Here is an 18360-nt window from a genome sequence, read left to right on the forward strand (position 1 = left end):
GCGTGCGTGTACTTGTGAGATGTTCATTAAGACGCAGGGTTCATTTGGCCGTTTTAATTAGTGAGGAATTCGAACGAGTTGAAGGTCGTTTCAAGAACAGCATCACAGTCGGGAAACGATCAACGGGACATCAGTGGCTTCCTCCGGGCGGTGGGGTATTAACGTTTTCTGAAAAGAGATTAAAACCGCCTCCTACATTGAGAGTGACCCCGATTCCGTGACCCCCCCCCGACTTCCATTCGGCCTTCTTTCTATTTCATTCTCGTTCCTGTCTCTCAAATGCTACACCTGCTCGCTTCACTGACACGCACCGCCCCTCCGCTCCATTGCTCCCTCAGGTGCGGCGGGGGGGCAGAGAGGCTTCCTGGGCTGCATCCGAGCCCTGCGGATGAACGGCATCACCCTGGACCTGGAGGAGAGGGCCAAGGTCACGCCCGGGGTCAAGCCAGGTTGCCAAGGCCACTGCACCAGTTTTGGGATGTACTGCCGCAACGGAGGGAAGTGCGTGGAGAGGTACAACGGCTACCTGTGTGACTGCAGCACCACCGCCTACGACGGCCCGTTCTGCACCAGAGGTGAGAGGCATCTTGGGAGGTATTTTCAGTCTCCTGTCGGCGGCAGATCACGGGACCATCAGCGCCGCCATCAAATGCATCATGTCGCTCTTCATCCTTCAAACATCAATTGCAAGAAAAATCAATCTCTCTTTGTGTGGGCTTTCAGTAACTATCTTGTCTCCGATTTTATTTTCCCCTTTTGAAAACGCTGCAGGGTTTGTTTGCAATTCCCTCAGGTAGCGGTAGATAAGTTATTGTTTTATTTTCTTTATTCCCTTTCCTCAGACCTCACAAACTACCTTTTTGCTCCGCATTTGAAGATGACACAGTGAGTCCTTATCTCGCAGCTTCCATTTTCCCAGTAAGTTCTGCGGGGATCTTTGTGAAGCCACGTAATCATTGGCAGGGTTCCTCTTTAGTCCACAAAGCCGGAGGCAAATAGCGCCATGATTACTGCTGCAGTAGTTGCCATTGCCCGACAACCCGCTGTGATCTTTGCTGTGCCGTGTGACTGTATAGCTTCCTGTTCAATTTGGAGCTGTCGGTGTCGAAAGTGAGTGTGTGTGTGGGTTTATGATAAAAGGCATCGATTGCGAGTGACATTGTGCTTACCCGCCACTCTCCCGGAATGCACTCGCCGAACGCTGCAACGGTGCAAAGGCAGAGCCGAGAGATCGAACCACAAGACAAAGAATGCAAGTCACCTCACGCAGCGTCGTGTTTGTGGCTTCCGGGCTTCTGAAGTTTGGAGACGAGAAATATCGCAGTGTAAACTCTCGCTCCTGCACCCTTGAATATTGCGACCACGTCGCATGTTTGTTTCACTGGGATTCATTAGATGCAGCGTTAAAGATCCCCCCCAAAAAAACAAGTTTCCATAAAATGCTCTGGGGAGCAAAGCAGCAATGCTGTCAGAGGTTTCTGCTCCCCTTCACAGAGTTGATCCCCGACACGTGAATTAATTTGTTTCCTAAAGCCTAATAGTGTTTTTCTTGGTGGGAAGGGGTGGGGGAGATGACAGAAAGCAGAGTGTGTGTGAGTGAGTGTGTGTGTCTGTGTGTGTGTGTGTGTGTGTGTGTGTGTGTGTTTGTGTGCATAGGAAGAGGATGACAATGTGTGATGATTTGCTAGTGTAAAACATGAGAAGACCTCCTGTGAATCCTTTCATGACCAATCAGGCGTTTCAGGATTTAGAGAACAGAGATTACTGTCTGGGTGTGTGCGTGTGTGCGTGTGTGCGTGTGCGTGCGTGTGTGCGTGTTTAGATGATCTGTGCGTGTGCCAGAGAACAGAGTGAGGCAAAGAAAGGGAGAGAGCACAGCCTTGTGTCTGTCTGCTCCATGACATGTGACTTTGCTCTCCCTTTTTTCTGGTCTTCTCTGAGGTCCTTTCGCTTTTATCTACAACTCACTGCTTCCTCCTCTTGCGGCGCTTTGTGTCTGAAACGTTTGCTTTTCTTTCTACTCCCTCTCCGCCTTTTTTTTTTCTCTTTTCTCCCCTCCTCTAAATATGCCCTTCCTCTTCCGCCATTTTCTCAGCCTCCTTATACTCTTTCTCCCTCTCCTCCCACCTCCTTGTTTGTTCTCCCACCATACTTCTATACTCGGTTGCCCCTCTCCTGTTTTATTTTGCTTTTTTTCCAAACGTCTCCCGCTCTCTCTCCATCCTCCCAGCGAGTGAAAAATGCATGAAGCCATCCATAATTGCATAGTGCATTTCCATTGTATCCATATTTACACACTGCTCAGGGGACCCCTCAGTATTATTATTATCTACTGTCATCCTGCAGCTTTTCTGCCCTGCGGGGTCACATGGAGCCCATTTGCACATGTACATGCAAATAAATGGACACACATTTGTCCATTTACCTGCAGAGGCTTATTTACACATAAAATACGCACGCACGCACACACACACACACACACACACACACACAAAAGTAAAGAAATGTAAAGAGTCCCTGGAGATGTCCTGTGTGTGCATGTGTGTGCATGTGTGTGTGTGTGTGTGTGTGTGTGTGTGTGTGTGTGTGTGTGTGTGTGTGTGTGTGTGTGTGTGAAAAGTTTAGAGTTCAATTCATTTTATTTTGTATAGCCCATGATCGCAAATTTGCCTCAGAGGGCTTTACAGTCTGTACACATACAACATCCTCTGTCCTGAAACCCTCCATCGGCACAAAAACTCCCCAAAAAATGAAAAAACCCTTCCAAGAGGGAAAAAAGGGAAGAAACCTTAGGGAGAACGTCAGAGGAGGACTGTGAAGACTAAAAGTAGAAAGGGGCCAGAGCAAGATTACCCAGGTCCAAAACTAACTAGAATCTCAACCTTTACCCGTTAACGGATTATTGAAAAAGTGTCGCCTTTTCTTATGGTTATGGTTTTTATGTCCCAAACAGTTGACAACCTCTGTATGATTGAGGGCGGGGCTAAGTTGTGATTGACAGGTTGTCAATTTAACCTTTTTAGGTGCCTGAAAATCCTATTGTAGCTAACTCATCTAGGACATTAGATCATTCTCACTCACTTTAAAATGCAGAAATATGATTTACTCTAAAGCACATACATGTTAAAATTAAACATGTTTACATGTTAAACAAAGCTACTTAAAGAGGATGACAGTCTGCTGGTCCTAAACTACAGTTTTATAACTTATCAACTGACGCATTTAGAGTAAAAGAGGGCACCAATAATCCACGTCTGACCTGACACTTGAAACAAGTAAAATAAAACGTGAACAAGGTTGTCAAAAGATATTTGAGGCTTGTTGCATTGATTTTATTTTCCATATATTGCTTTATAAAGAATTTTAATGAAGCCTTCTGCTCTGACAGAAATACTACGTTTTGTCAGATTCAAGCCTATGATCAAATGCATTGGAAGAGGAAGTGTGAAGCAGCCTATTTGAAAACTTCACAAGCTCTTCGCCTGGTTATTGCAGAACAATTGGTAAGAATGTGTCTCCCCAGACTTCCAAAGCTTGAAACAACATCATTTTGCAGCAGAATAGATGATAAAATTGTGGTGTAGCTGAATAGAAACAAGGTCTGGCCTGAACGGCGGTGCCAGTCAGAGAACTTTCCTATTTTCTAGTAATAAGCCTCATATTGACCTAACTGTAGCTTGAAGTATTTATTGTATTGAGGCCGGCAGGAGTTGATGGGTGAAGTGAAGCTTTAAAATAAGATAACATCCCATGTGTTCACTTAGTATCCTTCTTGTGTAAACGCCAATTCTACATTTTCACCACTGCCACACTGGGGAAGACAAACACGTCAAGGAACACTGCATGGCATTTAAACACACACACACACACAACCCGAGGCTCATTGCTTTCTCTGGAACCCTTCTCTTTAATTTCACGCACATTCTGCCTTTTCTCTCCGGACACACACACACGTACAAAAGGAGCATAAAAAGGAGTCAGGCCCCATCTTCTCATCACTTGATTACATGAATCAATAAGCCTCCTGGAATGGCTGCAATATGCCATTAGGTCCGTTAATGTACTGGCAAACAACGCGTTGTTTGGTTTTAGATGCTGGAGCAAAGCGAGTCCTGCACATTTCTGTGTTTGGCCTTTTCCTCTCTCACCATTTGATATGTTTCGCCAGTTGTGTCCTGACAAGTGTCAGTTTATATGCACTCCCCTGAGGCTTCCCTTCGATAGAACAAGGGTTGTGTGTGTGTGTGTGTGTGTGTGTGTGTGTGTGTGTGTGTGTGTGTGTGTGTGTGTGTGTGTGTGTGTGTGTGTGTGTGTGTGTGTGTGTGTGTGTGTGTGTGTGTGTGTGTGTGGACGGGAGCATCGTTTTTGAGTCGCTCATCCATCTTGTGAACGCGATATCTCGGTAATGTCTACAGATTCTGCACAAACATCCTTATTGGATTTTGGTGGTCAAAGGTCACCGTGAACTCACATCGATCCCATTCCGCACAAACGCAATCTCTCTAGAATTTGACCGTGACCCCACAAAGCGCATTTCCACAACAACTCAGGGCTAATACAATAATGAGGTAATAAACAGACACGGATGTAATCTGCAGCCAGGTTGGTTGTGCGGAGGCATCGTGCTGTGGGCCGACGACTCCAGCTCTCTTCTTTTTCTGTCTCCCTTTTTCACTCGGCGCCTCACGTGCGTTCATTTGTTTGTCCTTTCTGCTTCCGTCGTCTCACCCAGATGTCGGCGGCTTCTTCGAGGCAGGAAGCTTGGTCAAATACAACTTCATGCCGCAGGCGGTCGCAGGAGCCAGCAGGGACTCAAAGACCCTGACGCGCCAGCAGGCGCCACATGAGGTGAACCTCACAAAGGAGGAAGTGGCGTTCAGTTTCAGCACCTCCAACGCTCCAGCCATTCTGATGTATGTCAGCTCCAAGACGCAGGATTATCTGGCCGTGGTCTTGAGGCAGAACGGTGAGCTACGCACACACGCACACATGTGGTGAGCTCACCACTGAAAAAAAAGAGGAGCGGGCCCGAGACGCCTATAATCCCAGTTACAGTCGAACTGCGGGTCCTCTGAATCTTTCAGGGTTTCAACCTTTAATCACCGCCGCTTGCCCCGTCACAAGAAAACTGCATTTCGTCTTGGCTTCATTCCGAGTACTTCTGTATTAAAACAAGTGTATAAAGGACAACATTTATTCATTCATTCATAAAATATAAATGGCAAGTCCTAAGTGCCATCAATTAGCATAAGACACTAACTACTTATGGACTCATCAGCAATCATGATTTATGCAGCCGGTCCTTGAGAACTATTTCGAAGATCTGTTGTATTTATTCAAAGCATCAGAACTTCAAAGTCAGTTTCTCTCCCCCGGCAGTTACACATTTGAACAGCCGGCTCTTTGAATAACTAAGAATTTCTTGCTCTTGCCGTCTTTAATGCATTCTTATTATCTATAGTTTGAAGGGCTTAGAGCGCCAGCACACATGCATTCCATTGCAGTCGCAATGTACAACTGCACGTGTAAATGTAATGACATAAACTAGAACTTCAGGTATTTACTGATGAGGGCTCACGAAAGGTTTCAAACCACAAGTGTGTACGTGTTCAGGTTCACTACAGGTCCGGTATTACCTGGGAGGTCTGAAGGAGCCATTCTCCATAGACGTGGACCAGCGTAACCTGGCCAACGGACAGCCACATAGCATTAACATGTCCCGTGTGGACCGCAGCATCACCATCCAGGTACGGGCCGCTCACACACACACACACATCTGACATCTTTCAAACGCATATTTAAGTCTTTTAGTTGATGCTCAGTTAAAGTCAGAAGATTCATGCTTCAATGTTGAGATCCTACTTCCGAGCGAAAAAAGGAGCCGTCCGACGTGCGCGTGCACGACACCCAGCCGCTGTTTGCATTGAGTCGAATGGGAGAGCTGTGGCCGGCTCTTCTTTCTAACCCTTGTAATGAAAGTGCTTCTCCTCTGCCACAGTTAATCCACTCCCTCTTCCACGGCCCAAGCATAGCAGCAGAGAGAACACATCGATCTGCGCGCGTTGTACGACTGCCGCGTGATCCCGGCTGCATGCATTTGGCGCGTTTGCGTGCGGATGAGACACTGCGGGAGCGACTGAGTGTGTCCGTGTTACACAGATGCCCACGGTTGTGTGTGCATCTGTGGTTTTGTGCGTGGGGGGGTTGTGGGCCCAACAGCTTAGTGGGGATCAATACAGCCAAGCCTCAGTCAGTAGCTGTCAAGGACTGAGTGAGAATTCAGATAAACTATTAAGAGATTGTTCTGTCCTAAAATGCTCCAATTTGCTCCAGGCTGCAGTTTAAGGAGGACTCAATGGAGAGCAGCGACTTGTAAAGACTAGTTTCATGGAGAGCTTGTGTATGTATGGCCTCCTGTAGACCGGGCGATGTGAGTGAATGTTTGCACATTGTGTATCGTGGCATTATTGATCTACACTTGAACCATTTCATACAGTACACAAATATTACATGCTCACAATCTACCCTTTAGTGGCAAGAAGGAGGCATTGCATTAACCCGAGCAGATTACGCGTGAGAACGTTGTGTAAATATTTCTGTATAACCTTGCTCTTACTGATATCCCAGCTATTTCCTTTCATTCTGCACTGTTTATTCTCTACGGATTTAATGATCCTGCTTAGAGAATCGCATTTTGTTTCAACCATGTTTTTCCTCACAGATTACTCTCCGTCCACGAGGTCGTCATCACCTCTTTCCCCAGCACATCACAGTACACTTTGCCAACCAATAATCATTACCTCTCCTCCTCTGCATGAGTCTGTGTCCTGTCATTGCATTGAAAGCCTCGACCCTAGCCGCACTAAAATCTCATCAGCGGCATCCGCCGACCACGGCGGACAATCGTGTCAGCAAGAAAATTGAAAACTGGAAAAAAAAAATCCCTTGGAAATCGTCCTCATTTTCGGAGCAAATCAAATCCTGCAGCTGCTGACCCCCCTCCCCTCCTCCCCCCGAGTGGGAGCGCTTCGACCTGTAACACATCCCCTTTTCTACTGGCACGGAGAGTGATAGGAGCAACAGAGCGCTCATCTTCTTATCACAGACGCATACATGCATGCACACCGCGTCTTCCACCGGTTGACGGTTGCCTGCTTGGTTGAGATATTGACTACATCCCAATGCGTGACTGAAATGTCGAGGATCCATCGCATACCCTCGGTTTACCAATCCACGTGCGCCGCCCCCCCCCGGCCATAGGCTGCTCGAAACAACAATCCATTTCATCTTTTTTTTTTTTAAACGATAGCGTCGCTATTTAAACAAGGAGAGAAACGAGAGATTAGGTTTAGAGATAAGGGTTTAAAGCCAGAAGGTTCGCTAACGAAGATAGCTTTGATGAGTAAAACTTTCATGTTGCCTTTCTGCCTCTGGGCTCGGCTCAAGGTACAAACATGCCCTTAATATCCACGGGTAAACAGATGTCGACACGCATACCAAAACGAGTGAGATCTTGTCCGGTCAACAGCTAAGAAGACTTACTGCGACACGTCTCGATGAATTATTATTTATTCTAATTCATCCGACTCTCGCACTTCTTTCCTTCTGTCCCACCATTCCTCCTCTGCCTTCTACCTCCTCGCACCACGAGGGCTTTTAGTTACAGTTCATTCTCACGGTCACATCAGTGAGCTGCGAGGAACAAGACCTAGTTCTGCTCAGGAGGACAGCAAAGACAACAAAAACACTAAACAACATAACATACATTAGGAGTGTCATTTATAGTTAGGAATGAAGTTGCTCAGGCAAAAGATGTGAGATATTTGTTTAGTTTTTTTTTAAATTGTGTGTTAGCAATTCCCCCAAAACTAGATTCAATTCTTAAATCTATAACATTAAGGAGAAAAGATGTTGATCGTCAAACACCAGGAAGCAGGAGCAGTTACGACCGTAACCAGTTCACAAGCTCATTTTATAACAATCTAAATCTTTTCCCACGATAGCCGGTGGTTCTGCGATTGCTTTTTGGTCAACGCGTCCGCACGGGCTATTTTCCCAGCATGCAATCAAATATCTGCTCGGATGTGGCTCTGGATACATTCCTGCGCTCAAGCATCGTGGCTCCTTGCAGGCAGACTGTGGTCTCAGCTTTCGGGATCTTTTAACGCGTCCTCAATGGGCTCTGGGTGCCTTCACATTTCCCCTTAGAGCGGTTCCCTGGTGATCGGATCAGTCAAGGCGCTAACGTGCGGTCCGAGCGGTGCCTTGGATGTGCAAAGAGGCGGTTGTTTGCTCACAAATTGGCTTTATCAACTTTGAAACGTCACCCATTAACAGCATTTTGTGGGCCCATCAAACACGCTGAACCGCTGCATGTGAATGTTCAAACTGAATTACTGTGGGCTGGAATGTAGACTGGCTAATTACTGGGGTTGAAATTGGATCACATATTATTGCATTATGCATTGACGGTTAAAATGCCAAATTTGTTAGAAAAAGCCACGAGCATTTGAAATCCAACCAACCAATTATTATTTCGCTTACAAGCTCGTCTGAGGCCTCGTTACAGCTGCTTTGATCTGAGATTTAAGAGCATGAGTAAGAGGCAGAGATTGAGTCAGATGCCATAGAAGTCAGTTGTGCTGGTGGGCCCTCCAGTAGATCAAACTCTATTTCCATGGTAAAAAAAAAAGAGAAAAAACTGAAAGTGAGTGGAGGCTTCACCCGAGGCTACGAAGGTCTCTCCTCTCCAATCGGGGCTTTTTGGCAAAGCAACCGTTTAGTTTCAACACACAGCAGAGAATAAGCGGGAAGACAAAGCGCGGTAATGGGAATCTGTGTGAAAACAGACAGCAGAAGAAGAATGGAGACCGAGAGAAAACGAAGGAATGCCAGGACAGACGGAATAAAACGGATAGCAAAGATGGCTTTGATGCGTTGAGGTTATCAAACAGTACCGAGGCTCGTTTCACTGCGTGGATGTGAGTGAAATGTACACACAGGCGCACGTCACGCAGTGAAGCAAGTGTTGAGGTTCCTATGCATGTTGGGCGAGGTCTCGTCTGGTCGGCTCGCTGTCAACGGCGTTTCAGGGCAGCGTCCAAACGAGTTCCCATCTCTCTCTCTCTCTCACTCTCCCCCGACCTCTCACCCACTGTGAGGATGAAAGTGAGGAGTCCCTTCAGGCAGCAAACATCTAATCTCCTGTCCTCTCCTCTCCTTACTCCTCCTCTCCTGTCCTCTCCTGTCAATTCAGTTTCTTCAGTTATTAATGAAGTCAAACTTAAAGTAAAACAACAACAAAAAAACACTTGGCCTCTCTGTTTAATCTGCTACGGTTCCTTTTTCACCTCTCTAGTATGATTAAGGAAAAAAAGCTGCCATGAAAAGCTCTGCTGTGAAGTGGTTTGACTGCATACAGCACATTGGCTAAATTAGATTCCTTCTGAGCACTTTGTTAGGGGGAAAAAGACTTGAGCCATTGTTAATTCTCTATTTGTCTGATCCCTGATTGCATTCCTTACGGAAGCCTTGTAAGCCAAGAGGCACCAACGGCACTTAAAGGAGAAAACTGTCTTGCCTGAATGAAGCAGCGTAAAAGGATCCTAATAATTGCAGTTAGGTTTCATCTCTGGCTTTCTTCCTCTGTGGACCTTTTTGTGGGGTTCTGAGACTCAGACCTCCCCCCCCATAACCCCCTCCAGACTGTGCAGCCAATTTGTTTTCTCAGATAAAAGTAAATAACCTCAACACAATTTAATTGTAGCCCATTATCCCGCCCTGCAGTCACCGGGGAGAATAAAACCCACACAATGCTCCACTGAGACCTACGCGTTCGGGAAAAAATCAAATTAGGAAATGCTAGGTGTGTGTGTGTGTGTGTGTGTGTGTGTGTGTGCGCACGTGTGTGTATGTATAAAGAGACACAAAAGCATCTAGCATCTCTGACAGCTGTTCAGCGGGAACAAAAGTCCAGTAAAACACACAGTAACAAAAGTCATTGTTTCCAGCCAGCCGGCCGTCCCCTGGCTGGGCCCTCGGGGTGATTCCTGCAGACGTGTGCGTGTGCGGAGATACAGTTCTCCTGTGAGCAAACGCGAGGGAGGAAGGAAGGAAGACCTTTGCATTGCTGGGGCACTCGAAACAGAAACCAATTTGCAGGAGCTGGAATTATTCTCATCAATAGCACCCGTCAAGCTAATTAGAAACTTCAGTTCATTACGCCGCGGTGATATTAAAGTTGTTCCCCGCCCTCCATCACGCTCTCACATCTCACAACAGAGGCCTAGTTTCTGGTGATGCGCTGGAGTCTTGGTTGTGTGCTCGGCTGTGGAGACAGTTTCCATCTCTTCTTCATCACATTGCTTATTTGGGTGTCTTTTTAAAAGGCTGTGATTAGTATTTGTACCTTTTTTTAAACTCCCTCTGTCTCTCACTGTTTTCAGCTGGATCATTACCCTGCAGTCAGCTACACGCTGCCAGACGAGTCGGACACACAGTTCAGCCTGGTGAAGACGCTGTTTTTGGGGAAAGTCTTCGGTGAGTCCGCTTGAATAAAGCGCTTCAAACACCTTGGCACTGGGCGCCGTGCTTTTACCACACTGCTGATGATTGTATTGCTTTATCCTCAACGTCAGTCGTGATACAGAAGCCCCTCTCAAAACGCTTGTTCGTGGTAATCGTTTTAATTGTGGGTGAGTGTACAGCCACAGCGGTGCTAACAATAATTCAGATAAATGGATTTTCCTGTGGAATGTGGATTGACCTTGCTTTGATCCCCAGCTTATGCAATTGGGTTCAACTCGATAAAGGAAGCCACGGCGGTCTCTTGTTGTTGAGCAGTTGTCATTTCTAGATACCTATTGTCATTTTTCAACTGCTTATGCTGCTTATGAAGTTGATTATATTTTATTCCCGTAATTGTATACCAATTCAAACCCAAGAATAGCTAGAATATAAATTAATAATAAAAGAGGCTGTAATTACTCATATGTCCACTAGATGCTGCTAGAGGACTAAATGGGGATGTTGGTGCATCTAGTCTTTGTATTCATTGGCAACATATGTGGTTTATAAAGTCGTAAAATCTGTTTGACCACAACATACATCTCTACCTAGCTTTGGACTGTGCTCGACCAGTTGAGATGAAAGTACATAATAATCGCCATCTTTTTTTAGCTTGATTTCCCCATTGATGTAAATGTTAATTATTAATATTAATATATACTTTATATATTATAGTATATATTAATATTATATTAATTGATTAAAATATAATTTGTTTATTTCTTTCCCATTGACCTGGCAAAGACCATTGGTCAAACTAAATCATGCGTCCAAACATTTTAAACTTCAACCACAATAAGCGTAGAGAGCATAGTTGCATGTTTAGCTTCGGTGGCTTATGCCCTGTGGCATTAGCTTCTTTAGTTACGCATAATGTTCCTCTGATGGGAGATTGGATCATTGGATCATTACTCGTGCCTCGCTGCAACTTGCTGGAGTCTATTCTGCCCCGTTCTTCTTCTGCCTTCACTTCTTCCCCGACTTCTGTCTCTCTTTGGTCCTCCACCTCAACGGCTGACTTCACTTACCAGCCAGAACGGTCGACCTGCAGCACACACCACCTGAACCAGTGGGAATACAACACCACGCGTGCACACACACACACACACGTGAACTAGCATGCGCAAACACGTAGCACAGCCGTCCATTATGAGCAAACTAACGGTGCGCAGACGCTTTAAGGACGTGCAGGAGAAAGTCACGGCCCCACACTGTCGAATCAACAGACACAACCGCTGTGAGATGTTACCACGAGTCTCTCGCCAGCCATCAAGCAAAATAATACACGCAAAAATACACAGAATGAAAGGAGGAGGTAATTGAATCAAGAAAGAAAGAGCAAAACAGACGGACGAGGAGAACTCCGGGATGAGAAAGCCGGAGAGAGAAAGGAAACGGAACAAAAGCAGCATCTCATCAGATCTGCTCCACTTCAGTGTTGGGACCACAAAGACAAGACAGGCTGTCAGACAGCTGGCCGATCGGATTCTCTGCATCTAAGACACAGAGGCTCTGTGTCTGGTCCAGCACAAACACACGCACACTCTGATCACAGCGACATCTCCGGTATTTCCTCACAGGATTGTGGGATGAGATCAGCCGGCTGCAATAATGATGGTGGAAATAAAGCAAGCCAGATGTTAAAGAATAGAGGTATCATTAATATAGCGTTAACAACCCCAGAGTAATGGAATATTTTCAGGACTTGCTACTATGTTGAACCCAGAGTCCGCCTCAGATGACCTCTGTAGGCCAAGACGTGTCGCCTCCATCACATACGACACTTTTAACTGTTTTATTCCCAGATGTAAAAGCTTTATTCTTATTCTCACATAATGCCTAACACTTCCATCAAGAACTTTTTTCAAATGTTTCATGTGCTTTTCCTGCGCCTTTTCTTTTAGTTAAATTATACATGTGTGTGCATGTGTGGAGCCTATAGATGGCTCATTTGTAAATAGGAGTTTTTAATGTATAGATTAACGTCAATATTGTTTTTCATTGGTGAAAACTATACATATATTCTTCAAATAAACATATATATAATGAAAGAAGTCTTTATAAACACTTTTGAGAACTTCATACAACTTCCTACATTCATACAGAGACTTCATGAACAAGCCCTTGTTTGAAATAAGATACATGAAGTGGGAGGTCAGCACACCTTTGACCTTAATTGTTTTTAAAAACCACAGACCTTCCGATACCACTTTACCTGTTAATGAGGGCATTTCAGCAGAGAGGTAAATCCTTTCATTGGGCTCTTGATGGGTTGGGATGTTTCTTTTGTTTGAGAACCCATCGATTTTGTTATCAAGCGCCAATCAAATGTGCTCCACTCACTGCTGAATGGTTGACAACGCTTCCCCCTGATGAAGTCCTACCAGTTTCCTCCCATCCAGGAAGCAACCGCTTCAACCCCTTTATGCTTTGTGACCTTTGGACAGTGATTGAAGCGCAGATATGAAGCCTTTTGTTGGATGAGTCCGATACCACAGAGGGCCTCTCCTGGCTGTATAATCTCTTTAACCTCGGTGTGGGCCGTGCGCTCAGGATAGACGCACCTGTGGTCGCTGAATTAATATATACTATAATCGCAGCGTGGGGGTGTCAGGAGCACAGCATGATGTCATCGTCCCTGGCGATCGCCACCAGTTGCACCTTAATGCCGGGGAGTCCTGATCCGTGGCAGCGCGGCTCCGGGATCCGGGTTTTCTCCAGCTGCTGTGGACGAGTGGGGGTGGGACCGCACTGCAGTGAGCGAGCGAGAGACAGACAGAGAGAGAGAGAGAGAGAGACACCAATGGGGCACCGTTACAAGAGATCCACATAGCACACTGAGGGAGAGCGAGTGCCAGAAGAGAAGAGGGCGCTGGTTTTGTCTCACGTACTGTGCACAGACACTGACGCAAACTCCAGGTAATTATAGTCGCATGCATGTGTCTGCATTCGTACCTGTGCACCTTCATTCGTGTGGGTTCATTGTGCATGAGTAGTTCATTGTTTCTGTCACTCTGAAGGCGTATCTAATTCACCCCGTAACAACCTGGAGATTGCCGTTATGGCAAACGTGTGATGCTCTATGATTTTATAGGGAATCCTCCCACCTGAAGCATTGGTGTGCACGTCCTGGTTCAAAAGGAGCCGTACAATCTCTGCTATGTCTGTGTTTCTTGGCGTGCCGTTTGTGCCAGCTGACATCCTGGTGGAGGAGGAAGCTAGAGGAGGCCTTGCTGAATACACCTGTGTGTTTCCTTGTGTGTGTGTGTGTGTGTGTGTGTTCAGAAGGGCGTCGCAACCCCAGGTGTGATTTCCACACAATGTCCATCTACCGCAGCTCTTATCTCATCCTCCTCTTCACCTCCACCTCCTGGATTCCTCACTCCTCCGCACACCCCACCTGCTCATCATACGGGCCTGTGTTCACTGCAGTTCATCACCATGTCCTCCCAATGGCGGTCGTAGTTTATGGAGGAAGAACAAAGTTGTGCTCAACGTTTTTGTAAAAGATAATGCAAATAGACGTCTTAGTTGTTGTTGTTTTTTTTATTGTATTTTTCCCGGTCAACGATGCATTTCTACAGCTTTGCCTCACTTTTTAAATATTTCTGTCTGGCTCTCTCCCTCACCCTCTGTCTCTCAGCTACGGCAGGCCTGCATTTTTACATATTACATATTTGACTTTACAAAGGGTGTGGTGGGTGGATTCCCATTAATATTCTTTTCCCTTTCCTTTTTTTTCGGTCTCTCCCCTCCACATCAGCTTCCATTTGTAACCATGGCAACTGGGTTTGATCTTCTCTACTCTGCTCCCCCCCCCTTCCTTTTGAGCGCCCCCAGCTTGTCACCCCATTTCTTTCCCACTCTATTCTTTTCACACACTCACGCAGACACACACACTCACCAGTCTATTCCCCTTCTCCTCCTCCGCCCATCGCTAGTTCTGCAGGTCTCGCATCCTCCATCCTCATGTCGTCCTCACTACTGTCTTTATTTGCTGCCTCAGCTTTTGAATTATTCACGCGATGTCACTGGCCGCCCGAGTGAGGCTGCATTTCTCTGATCAACACGCCGACCGTGTTGGTGTTGGTGACGGTGTCGGGGTGGGTGTGGCGGTTTTGCGGTGGATGCGGCGTGTGGTATGACACATTGTAGGACCTGGTTGTAATCAACGTGATGCTTCTTTTCCATTTCTATTTGAATCCTGATTAGTGGAAGTTTGAGTGCTTGTTTCAGTGGGGACTTGCTTTAGATGACATCATAGCAGTGACTCAGTGAGACTGCGTTAGAGAAGTGTTGCCTTTCTGTAAGTTCACAGGCCACTGTTAGCGGCTCCATTTCATTTAAATAGCTATTCATTTTACTCCTCTACATCCAGTATGTAATATGTGAATAATCACAACTCCACCGTGTGTGTAATAGAAATGCAATTCATCCATTAGTACCAGATGGATCGGATGCTGATAAAACCAACGAAGCAGTTCATGTTAAACGTGCGGTGTTCATGGGCAACATTGTGTTATTTCAAACGTAGACATGCTGCTTTGTGAAGAACAGCTGCTCGTGAAAAAATCGCCGGCCACAAAGAATCTGAAACCGGGGCAGCGTTTTTGGCTATTTACTCAGCGGCATTGTATGCTAAGCAGCCCTCGATACGCCTATTAGTATTCACACGCAGGCCTCCGCAGTGATCAACACATGTTCAGGCATACGAGGGGGGGGGACTTATTCATACCAGCATTCTGCTCCCTGTGCTTATGGTAAGGCACTTATTTGTGTCTCTGTCTCCCCACGCGCCGACGCATGTAAATGCAAATTCATACTACATATATGTACACACATCACACACCACCCACAGCGCTCACAAGGTGTGAAGCGATTGATAGCGGATAACGTTTGTCTCCGTACCGGCATGTCGGACGAGAGGCGCCGAGCTGTGCGAGTGCTGAGCTCTGTTCCGGGCGGCACAATCAATAGCACGCATACACACGCAAACACACACACTGGTATTGGACCCATCAAAATGGAATAAAGAGAGGAAATTACATTACCAGCCATATCCAGATACCCAGAACCCCAATCAACTGACTTCAGTAAATAAACACACGCGCACGTACACACACGGCAGGACTCTTGTTAGTCCCGTGTTCATCTTCTGCTGCAGCATTGTGCAAACAGCAGTTCCCACTGGGTGTGGTTCAGTCGCGCAGCAGCAGAGGAGTCGTGAATGTTAACGTGCACACACAGCCAGGGTTCACGTGGACAAATACAAAAAGTGTTAAACTGTTTTGAAATCAGCGCAATGAGTCTGAGCATGTTTGTTTTCAGGCAGCGTCTTAAGTCTTTTTAATGTTGTCTGGTTCGCTGCCGTTCCTCCTCGCTCTTATCTTCTCTGCACTAATGTGTGTGTCTGAGTGCGCGGTTTGTGTGCAATGAGAATCTTTTGTATTCATTCAATGACATCAGAAGCGTTTTTGACGATTGACGTCGCCGTTCGCTTGAGGCTGCATCACACAAGCAATGAATGATGCTCAGGGTGTTTTATCACTTAAATGATGTTAACGGGTGCCCTGCGGACCAAATCCACTCTGAGAACTAACTAAACTAAACACTTTTCAGCTCCAGACAGCAGTCGGTGTTTGGGGAATATGCGACCTATTTAACCTACAGAGCCCACAGATTGAACGATGATGAAACACTCGCTGGACTGAGCTCTGTGGGCCAGCTGGTCCGTGTGTGAAGTAGTTCTCTTTGAATAGAGAGAGATGAAAGTCAAAGGAAAGAGAGAGAGAGAGAGAGAAGCGGACTGTGGCGCAGACGTAAAAGTGCACAAATCGATTCATTTGAGAAGGCATGCATGAATTTGTTTTGAAAACCAGAACAAGTACCTTGTAAGAAATTATGTTTTTAAAGGCTAATCTTGCTTTCCTCTTCCTCAGCCATGGAGGCTGAAACTGGCGTTGATGCTTTCTGCTTGAGATACATATAAGTCCATATGCTTTGCTACCAGCCTGTCAATACAAGAATGCTATTTAGACACAGAGAGAGACTGTGAGAGTGATGGGGGTGTTAATTCAAGGACGTCCCTCCTAATTCATCACTAGAGGTGATTATCTGTAGGTTCGTCCTCTGCTTTTTTCTCCTCTTCCTCCTCTTCGCCTGTAGATTCAAACCTGTTGTTTACTATCTATCTCATCTGTGTCTCCGTACAGAAACTGGACACATAGACCCCGACCTCATCAAGCGTTACAACACCCCAGGCTTCATCGGGTGTCTTTCGCGGGTACAGTTCAACGGCGTCGCGCCCCTCAAGACCGCACTGAGAGCCGCCGCGCGGAACCAGGCGACACCGATAGCCGGCCAGCCGGACAGGCCGCCTGCTGCCGCCTCGCCGGTGTCTTACCAGGGCAAACTGGTGGAGTCCAACTGCGGGTCGTCGCCTCTCACCATCCCACCGATGTCTGCTGCGACGGATCCCTGGCATCTGGACAACACGGGTGAGGTTCACACCAAAAAAAAAACACCAGCTGGTGCTGTCAGTCCCTTCAGAATTGAGCAATCGATGTAACCTGTGGATTAGTCAGCTCTCCATCATCCCGAAAGGATCGCTGTTTGGTTTTCTATTGATAGTTATAATCCATTATTCATCCAGACCTCCTTAAATGCGTCATGATTATTGTCCGTCTCCTCATTTTTTTCACAGATCACATCCTCCTCACTCTTCATTTTTCCTTTATACATTTTTATATCACCGGTTCTCCCTGCTCGCCTTCCTCGTTATCACCCAATACATCCTAGCAGCTGAGAGGCTATAATGAGCGTCATCGCTCTCCTCCTCTCTGCCGCTCGACGTTTTCACTCGATTTTTCCAGCCTCCTCTTCTCCATCTTACTCACGCGCTTTACTTCCCTGGAGGAGAGTGCAGTCTGCAGCAGAAATAGCTGACGGCTGATTGCAGGGTGAAGGCGTTGAGTGTATATGCAGGTTGCCGTGTGCAATAAGGCTTGGTTATTCATGTCTTCAGCTCTATCCATTACTTTACACGTTTTCATGCATGCTCCTTAATGGAGGGATTCCCTTTCCTTATAACGGCCACCATCCACGTCCTCCGCCGCTGCCAGCAAAAAGGCAAAAGCATCAACTTTCATTTAACCCCTCGCTGTCATGGATCTGTAATAAAATACATGAAATAACAATAAGCTGTTCCAGTGATGTAGTGAAAACTGACCACAGCACATTATGTTGTTATAGTTATGAGCATGATAGAATCACATGTTATTATTATTTTATTTTTGGGTCGCTGCGAGCATGACTGCATGTTGCAGGAATGCATTAGCCTCTTTTTAGGCCTCTGCTTCGAAAATGGCACATCCATGATAAAAAGTGTAATAATTCTGGAACTACTTTCTATATTTATACAAGTTATGTCTGTAGGGGTGAAGGGGAACCCCTGTAAGTGCTGTAATGTGTAACAATCAGTTTATATGTTGAAAATATATATCAATATTCTGGTGGTGGTTCTGACCTGGTTCTGGCTTGTTTGGGCCCCATATGGGGTCGTCCCGTTTTCTCTCAGTCGCTCTGTGTATGAATGTGCGGTTTGAATTGGACCTTCTTCTTCTTGCTGCGCTCAGATGCCGAGCTTCCCATCAATGAGGAGCGAGTGATTCCTGATGGAGTCAACAGAGACTCGGCCATCATTGGCGGTAAGGAGTCTCCTTTAGATGCATTTAAGCGCCTTTTTTTGTCTGTTTAGAAACTCAAAAATAAATGTTGTGTTTCCACTCGAATTAC

At 46.2% G+C, this 18360-nt stretch overlaps 1 protein-coding gene and 1 long non-coding RNA gene across 2 annotated transcripts in view; one reads left to right on the forward strand and one right to left on the reverse strand.

Moving 5' to 3' along the window:
- Positions 1–18360, forward strand: part of cntnap2a (contactin associated protein 2a) — a 241430-nt gene that overhangs the window by 220740 nt on the left and 2330 nt on the right. The window contains exons 20-25 of the mRNA XM_040166691.2: positions 339–575; positions 4733–4966; positions 5614–5747; positions 10446–10539; positions 16779–17063; positions 18201–18272. Coding sequence (XP_040022625.2) covers positions 339–575; positions 4733–4966; positions 5614–5747; positions 10446–10539; positions 16779–17063; positions 18201–18272 — 1056 coding nt within the window. The remainder of the gene's footprint in view (positions 1–338; positions 576–4732; positions 4967–5613; positions 5748–10445; positions 10540–16778; positions 17064–18200; positions 18273–18360) is intronic.
- On the reverse strand, positions 12368–15755 carry LOC120811410 (uncharacterized). The gene is made up of 2 exons (XR_013454048.1): positions 15618–15755; positions 12368–13317 (listed from the first exon to the last, which is right to left on the reverse strand). It is a non-coding gene; the product is annotated as an uncharacterized LOC120811410 (long non-coding RNA).

The sequence above is a fragment of the Gasterosteus aculeatus genome, chromosome 21 (assembly GCF_964276395.1).
Source record: "Gasterosteus aculeatus chromosome 21, fGasAcu3.hap1.1, whole genome shotgun sequence".
NCBI lineage: Eukaryota > Metazoa > Chordata > Actinopteri > Perciformes > Gasterosteidae > Gasterosteus > Gasterosteus aculeatus.